We start from the raw sequence: 8895 nt of genomic DNA, 5'->3' as shown, positions 1-8895 counted from the left end.
GTGAAGTATTCAAGTTGAGCTGGAAATAAACACGAGGAGCAAATTAAGATTCCCTATAAAGGAGAAGTTGAGCATTGAATTAAAAGATAATACCCCACCTTTTCTTTAAGTTTGATAAGAGAAATTTTGAGGACAAAATTTTATTTTAAGGGGGGTAGTACTGTAAAGCCCGACCTTATAAAATAATTGTCATGACATACATGTTATGGATAACATGTTTACCTACTAGGAGAGCCCTGAAAAATTGACAAAAGTCGGTATTGTACCTAGAGGTACAGTAAAGTTGATCTAAGCCTCAAACTAGGTCAAATAGGGATTTTAAGGTGAAATTCAAAATTTTATAGTTTAGGAATGACTTAAAATGGGGATTCGGAGTTCGAGGATCAATTCAGAGCTAAATCAAAATTTTCACTATCTAGGGCCAAAATGGTAATTTTGCCACCCCTGGAGTAAATTTGTAAATTTTCACCCCCAAAACTTGTCAAGACCAAGGGATTTTATTGATCATAGAAATGGATAAATATGATAAAATTTGTGGTGGAGAATTAAAGAATTAAAAGATAAATATTTAAAGTGTGGACCAATCACAAAGTGCCACGTGTCAAGCTTTATTATCTTATTTTTAAGTTATAAAAATTAGCGTAGAATCCGCCCATTCTCACCATAAGGGTTGGCCAAGCAAGAAAACAAGAGAGGAAAGAAAGAAAATAAGGAAAACAAACCCTAGCCAAGGAAAATTCAAGAGAAAGTGTGAAAATCCAAGAAATTAAGCAAGGTAAAGTGAAAATTCTTTATTTTTACTTCAGATTTATAATACCCATGCTTTATTTTCTTATTTCTATGGTTGAGAAGCATGATTCCATAGTGAATAAGTGGTAGGCCGAATGGGTATGGTGAGAGAAATGATGTTGGAATTGTTTGATTTTAAGTTATGTTAGTGATTAAGGTTAGTTTAGCATATTTAGAAGCAAAACAACAAGAAAAGAATCTATTTTCCCCATGAATCTTCATTGGCTGAATCTTCCTTGATGTGTGTGGGTGATGGATTGTTATTATTTCAAGAGAAGTAGCTTAGAAAATGATGAATAATGGTGAGAAAATTAAGAAGGAAAAATCACGGTGTTAGTGCACTGTAATGGCACGAATTTTTCCATGAAGAAATGGGAGGGTTTTAATGTTGAAATTGGTGTTATTTGAGTAATGTTTGGTGAATTGAGGTAATAGAAAAGATATGGAGTAATTAGGGATTAAATTGGATGCGTTAGTAATTTAATCGGGTGATAGGCCAAATTAGGTCAACATCACGTTTAAGCAGTTGACTGAGCATTCCATGCATTCATTTAGATTTAGAGGGCCTGAAATAGTTTACGACAAATTGACACAAATTATTGAATTTTGTGTCATGTGTGATGTATAGGTGGTGAGCTACTTGATAAGGATAAAGAGATTACACCAAAAACCGGGACTAAGAGTATTTCTACTCCTAATACTGTGAGTAACCTTACTATCATCTTAATTATCTAGAGTGGTTTTTATCCGATTTTGTGATTTTATGGAAAATGAGTTAAATGGTAAATCCTTATGTTTTATAAGTAAAATGTGTCTAAATAAAATGATTTTATAAATTGTCTTGAAATTGAATTATAGTTTCTAAAATAGAGTAATTGGAGACCACTTGATGTGTTGTAAATTTATGGTTTTAAATTGAATGGCTTATGACAATATATGAGCATGAATGGCTAAACTAATTTTTGGTGTTAGAATTATTTGTACTGTGTATTTAGCCTTGAGAGGCTAGGTTGTGATAAATTGCCATGTCATGCAAATAAAGATTTGATACATCAGGTGGTAGATAAAATAATCCATAATTCCTACCGTGGAGGTTCTATGGACTAGCCTAAGAGAGGGGGCACAGAATCAGATAGACCTTACCTCGATCGGAGAGCCGTGTGGAGGGTGTCTCTGGAGGTAAAGATTTGAGTGCATTTCCCGTGGACCACCGCGTGAGAGTGAGACTCAGCCAACGCCAACGCCAACGCATGGCTAGATTTTCAAATGTAAAAATATGTTCATGTGTGTACTACACTGAACAGTCTTGGTGGTCTCGAGCAGATGCCTAGGCCAAGGCATCTCCGGGAATGATTTTTGCAGGAGCCAAGTTTTGTGAAATACATAAGCCAAGTTGATTATTTGAGTAAATTGATTATTGATGTTATGAAAAACATACTGGAATGGAATATCTTACTTGCCTCCATTTACTCAACTTTAGATTGTTTATATGGTATCTGTTTACTCACTAGGATTTTATAATTTCACCACCCTTAATTTCGCACATTTCAGGCTCAGGATAGTCGGTAGATAGCCGATTGCATCAAGGACTTCAGTTAGCCTTGCACCGAAAAAATTATAGGTTCATAGACTTGCACCTTATTGGTTTAGTTGGGGGCCCACGTGTCACTGTAAAAGTAATTTTATACTTCAATTATCTATTTTAAAGTACGTATGAATATATTTAGCTTTTACACTACAGAAATTAATTACGAATTTCTCTATAAATATTGTTTTTTTTTAGAAAATAAAATATTTTATTGAATATTATTATTTTATTCAAACAATTATAATTTCATTTCAAATAATTATTTTAGACATCTAAATTTACTTTTAATTATGAAACATGTGTTTTTCACCCACACACCATGTTTTTGGCTGGTTTCGGTATTTTTGAAAAAAAATGACAAAAATGCCCCTCTAAGCCAAAAAATAATATTATATTATTTTGATTTGGAAACGACTTATGATTTCTTAAAATGTGAGATTTAATAACTGTCGCTCATCGGAGAGGTGCAGAAGCTGATGCTAAGCCTTGTGGGGTTCCAATCGGCATTTCGATAATGAGTACCTATCGGGACGTTGCGACGGTTGTCATGGGCCCGATGGGAGTTCCGAGTCATGACAGTAATGATGTGTTTCGGGACCAAACAAGGCAAGTGAAAAATTTTGAAATAAAATAATATTTTATTCAGTAAAATAATATTAAAATATTAATATTTTATATGTTGTCGGAATTAGTCATGAAAAATGGAATATGACTAATTTAAGTGGGGGAGATGAAGTAAAGAAGAATTTTGAAGGAAAACGACGATAATTGCTTTAGTGTAATTTTATTAAATCAAGCTAACCCGGGTAAGTAAATATTTAAATATTATGGTGACATCGCGTTAAAGTACAATTTCAATATTTTGATTGTACGAGTGTAAAGGAAAGAGATAGATGAAAATTAGAATTTTTAAATGCATCGGAAAGATCGAATTTTAAAATGTGAAAGTTGGAGGGTTATGTGGTAAATAAAATAAAATCAAGGATTAAGTGCAAATGTGTTAATTGAAGTTAATAAATATATATAATAATATAATTATAGGTGAAAAAAAGGGCAGCCGCCCATGTGATTAATATGTAACTTAAAAATATATATATATATATATATATATATATATATATATCTATAATAACAATAATAATAAGAGAAAAGAATGGTGGTGGTTGGCCAAGTAATATACAAGAGATGAAAAAGGGAAAGGCAAGGAAAAGTCAAAGAAAGGCATGGGTTCATGGGAGAAAAGGATAGGATACAATAATAAAGAATAAAGAAAGTAAAGAAAGGAAAAGGTAGGTGGGGGCCAGCCATGTGAGGAAAGAAAAAGGAAGAAAGACACAAAAGAAAAAAAAAACAAAGGAAACAAAAGAGAAGAATGTAGAAATGATGGTGGGGCTGGCCATGTGAAATGAAAAAGAGATAAAAGAGAAAAAAGGAGAGGAAGTCAGTTGAGAGTGGGAGAGGAAGAAAGAAATGAAGAGAAAAAGGGAAAGAAAGAAAAACCGTGGGAAAGGAAGAGAAAAGGAACAAAAATTACGCTTTTTTCTTAACACGGTTTTGCTGCACTTTGAGGAAGGAAAAGAGAGCTTTTTGTTACAATTTTTGGAGGAAGAAAAAGCTGAAAATTTTGAGGTAAGAAAGCTGAGTTTTTTTTAGGTTAATTACTGGAATTTTTTAGGTTTTCATGGCTGATTTTGACTGCTAAAAATTTGAGCTGTTTGCTACCAATTTGTGTAGAAAAATTTGAGTTGTTTGCTGCCAATTTGTACAGAAAAATTAGAGCTATTTGCTGGTAGTTTGTGTAGGAAAATTGGACAGCATTATGCTGCAAATTTGAGGGAGAAAAGGCAGCTTGGTGCTGCCAAATTTTTGTGGAAAAGAGAGGTGAAAGTGCTGCCACTGGAGGAGGAAGAAAACGAGCCAAGAAGAAGAAACGTGGAAAAGAGAAAAAGAAATAAGAAGAAAAAGAAAAAGAAATAGAAAATAAGTAGACATGACCGAATAGAAAATAAGTGGGCATGGCTCAATAGGAAATAAAAATAAATGGGCTTATCCCAAATAGGAAAAATGGAGAAGCCCATGGAGAGGGCCCAAAGGTCATAAAGAAATGAAAAAGGCCCAATGGTAAGTTAATGCTATATTTTAAGATTTATGGGTAGTTTAATATTGTGCATATTTTGAATGAAAAATATGCAAGTTGCTTAAGGAAGTTTTAATTAAGTTGCTACCCATACAAATGTGTGATTAAGTATACTGAGTTTAAATTGTTGCTAGGAAAGATTGTCGTGGAGGCATGCCGAACGAAGTATGTGACCGACAAATAGGAATAATTATATACGCGTACGAATCAATAGTGAAGTAATATCCCACTATTATGAGGTGAGTAGGGGGTGTCAATTTTAAAAATTTCGTATATATATACATGTACGTATATTTTACGTGAAGTGGAAAATTTATGGAAAGCTTGTGTTGATAGAATTTTAAGGAATTGTGGGTGTAAGTTATTTTTAGAAATAATTTGAAATATATATATATATTAGACGTAAAGTGTTTTAAGTCGAGAAAGAAGCTTTTCGAAAAGATTTACTTCAAAGGAAATTGTGCCTTACTGTTTGTGTGGTGTGCATTCATGAAATTTATTACATATTCACCATGCTATTTTGATACAAAATATCATGCAAATATTTACAATGAATATTTTACGAAAAAAGAGTTTTAACGTGATGTGGGGACCGATAATTTGAGAAAGATTTAAAATATCCCCTTGAAGATCAAATTTGAATTCTTTTAAAAGGTGATTTCATTTTAACGAAGAAATTCAAGAGTAATTGGAGATTACTACTTGTTGTGTTATAAATTGTATTTTGAATCGAATGGCTTATGACAATATTTGCATGAATGGCTGAATTGGTATTTGTGTTGAAATATATGAACTGTGTATTTAGCCTTGAGAGGCTAGATTATGAAATAATTGCCATGTCATGTTATTGCAAATTTTATTGTATGGTGGGTTTAGCTTGCTGCAGTGGGTGGGTTCTGTGGACCAGCCTATTAGAGGGGCACAGAATCCGATTATATTCTTACCTCGGTTGGAGAGGCGTGTAGGGTAACTCCCGAGGTACAACTTTAGAGTTCACTTCACTCTAAACCACCACGTGAGGGTGAACTCAGCCAACGCTAAGGAGCGACTATGTTTTCAAAATAAAAATATGATTTATGCGTACATGACTTTTTAACGGCCTTGGCGAATTCGGTTGGGATAGCCCCAGGCCAAGGTATCCCTAACAATTGAGTATGAGAATGATTTTGGCACAAGCCAAGTTTTTAAGAAAGTCATAAGCCATGTTGTTTATTTTTGACAAAAATGTAATGGTTTTATATGAGTTGAAATAAGTTTTAATATTATGAATTATATTTCTTTGCATGGTGAAAATGGAATTAAACAGTTTTTCGCAGCTCCCCTATTTGTTTATCTGTGAAATGAATTTGTAATTCCTCGCATATGGGGTGAGTTATGTTTTGGGCATGATTTTAAATATTATTTGGTTTCGCGGGAGCTTGCTAAATTTTATTGATTTGATTTGAAAATGATTATTAATATATTTTGATGCAGAAAATTTTATTACCTTGATTATTTATACTATAGAAGAAATTCTCGATTTTTATATAAGGCACAAACCCTCGTTTGAAACGAATTGCTTTTATAATCTTGCATTTTTATATTCAACTGATCTACCGTTTGTTTGTTTCCCATCTATGCCTTACTCGCTGAGTTGATGATTATCACTGAGTCTATGAGACTCACATCCCTTTATTTCCCTTTTTGTAGATAGGGATCAACCTAGCATGTAGTCAGTGACGTGTTCGGTCCACCGTGAATAGATAAAGGCATTTTCTAGCATTTTATTCTGAGTTGCTCCTCTATTAGTGGTCAAGTAGTAGCATTTTATTTATTAAGTTGTAAACGAATTCTAAATTCTTATATAAGCATTAATTTGGAGATTATAGATTTTAATGCTTATACTTATGAATAAAAGGAAAAAAGTTTGCATTGATTTTTATATTTATGGTTCAATTTAGTATGTGAAAGTATCAAAATTATATGGTGATTGAATGTAGTGGATTAATGAGCAAATTCTAGACAAGCTTGTTGGAGACTTAGCTGGTCTTTTTCGGAAGTCTTGGACGTCGGCAGCGACCGGGGAGAGGTCGTTGCATGTCATTAGGCTCAAAGGGGGAAACTAAGGCTAATTTATGTAAAGGAAGGCTACAAAAAGCTCAATCGATCCAAACATGGCCTAAATCATTCCTTTAACTAAGTATAGCTTAGGATTTCGTCTCAAGAGATAATCAAACAAATTCTAGAACTTAATACATAATTCAAAAATTTTCATTCACATAAACCTTTTCTAAATATATACAATAAATCCAAGCAAAAGACATAGTGCTCAAAATGTAGAAATTTAAACCTAACACTAAAGCTTAGCATGAGAATTTACATAACACTCAAACAATATTCACATGTTTCAAAGAATTAAGATAGGAATATAATTGAGTTCTTATCATCGAATAGGTAAATTAAACAAAACTAGCATAATTAAATTTAGTTCAAATACAAATGCACGAGCATAAAAAAATTTTTTTAACGAAAATAAGCTAACCTAAACTATCACTAACACTAATAACAATAAAACCTTCCCCGAAACTTAAATTGTACATTTTCCTCAATGTGAAAAGCTAAAAAGAACAAGGAAGAGAACCTCCTTTATCAATAGTGACAGTGCATTGAAAGCTCTAATTTTGTCCTTTTTATCTTCATGCTTTCTAAACATATAGACTCAACAAACAAGCTAAGGAGTAGTGAGAACTACTTATTTAGATAGGAAAGCAAAACTAACAAAAATAACTACTAAACTTAAAAGGATATAGCTTGGGTTGCCTCCCAAGAAGCGCTTCTTTATAGTCATTAGCTTGACTATGATACCCCCTTTATCGTTTCTTTATCACCACAAAAATGCTCGAGGCTTTGTTTCATTACCTTGAATGCTCTAGTAAGTGTACCAAAAATTTCAACATAGCCATAGGAAAAATGTTTTACCACCTTAAAGGTTTTCCACCAATATGGTTGAAGTTGCCATGGTAAGAGGAGGAGAAGTGCACTAGGGAGTGTTACGTGTTGTCTAACCACAAAATCAAGATTGCTAGAAGGTGGTAGATTATGCACATCATAACACTGCTTCATGTTGAGATGTAGTGGCGATGGCTTTATCTTATGAGTTGATGCCTACTTACTGGTAAGTGGTGGAGTAGGATTACCTTGATCTTTATCAACTAAATCCACTCTATAACAATGAGCTAAGGTTGAAGGACTCTTAGTTGCACTGAAAATAGTAAATTCAACTACCTCTTCTCCAACTCTGAAAGTTATTTTGCCTCCCTTTACATCTATTAGTGCACTTTGCAGTGGTTAAGAATAGATGTCTTAGTATGATTGAAACCTCTTAATCCTCTTCCATCTCAAGTACTATGAAGTCTACTAGAATGAACAATTTCCCAACTTTAAGCAAGACATCCTTTATCACCCCATAAGGGTGCCTTATTGTTCCATTAGCTAGTTGCAAGGTGATTGTAGTGGGTTGAATCTCCTTTAGTCCAATTCTCATAGCAACAGATAAAAGCATAATTGAGACAGTAGCACCTAAATCGTACAAAGCTTTCAAAAAATTAAAATTACCAATTGAGCAAACAATAGAAGAACTCCCTAGGTCCTTAAGCTTTGGTGGAAGCTTATTCTGGATTATTGCACTACACTCCTCAGTGAGTGTAATTGTCTCAAAGTCCTACAGTTTCTTCTTTTTTGTCAATATGTTCTTTAGAAACTCACATATGATGGCATTTGCTCTAAAGCTTCTGCAAAAGGAATGTTGATGTGAAGCTTTTTTAATGCGTCAAGAAATTTTTGGAAGTGCTTATGAAGCTTTTGTTTCTGAAAGCGCTGAGGAAAAGGTGGTGGTGGTAAAGTTGCCTTTGCTTCATTCTCTTGACATTGCTTGTCAACTGTCTCAATCACTGTTTTATTCTTAACAAGATCATCTTGAAAATGAGCTTGCCTAGCATTATGTTCAACCTCTTTTTCGCTCTTCAATGTGATTGCCATAACTTGTTCCTTACCTTTTCTCCTTGGATTCACCTTTGTATCACTAGGCAACGTTCCTTGTGGTCAGTTGTTTATTAAATTGGCAAGTTGACGAACTTGAGTCTTAAGGTTTTGAATTGATGTTGCTTGACTCTGAATAAGAGCTATTTGACTTTGTATAATGTTATTATTCTGTGTCATGTATTACCTTTGTAGATCTTCCATAGTTGGCTTTTTTTCTGATATAGGTACGCTGGCTTGCTAGTGAAATGTTGGAGGTGCATTTGGCCTTGGAGTTGGGGATGAACCTTGATTATTAACCTAAGAGAAATTGGGATAATTCCTTCACCCTAGGTTGTAAGTGTTGGAGTAGGGATTATTCTGC

At 33.6% G+C, this 8895-nt stretch overlaps 1 protein-coding gene across 1 annotated transcript; it reads right to left on the bottom strand.

The window, feature by feature from the left end:
* Positions 1-7875: 7875 nt before the first annotated feature.
* Positions 7876-8531, bottom strand: LOC148763611 (uncharacterized). Its single transcript, XM_088804595.1, has 2 exons — positions 8259-8531; positions 7876-8166 (listed from the first exon to the last, which is right to left on the bottom strand). Exons 1-2 carry the CDS (start codon positions 8529-8531, stop codon positions 7876-7878), a joined length of 564 nt encoding a protein of 187 aa, XP_088660721.1.
* Positions 8532-8895: the final 364 nt, after the last annotated feature.

This window comes from Theobroma cacao, chromosome 3 (assembly GCF_053813885.1).
Source record: "Theobroma cacao isolate CCN51 chromosome 3, ASM5381388v1, whole genome shotgun sequence".
NCBI lineage: Eukaryota > Viridiplantae > Streptophyta > Magnoliopsida > Malvales > Malvaceae > Theobroma > Theobroma cacao.
This window is presented reverse-complemented; position numbering and strand designations above follow the sequence as displayed.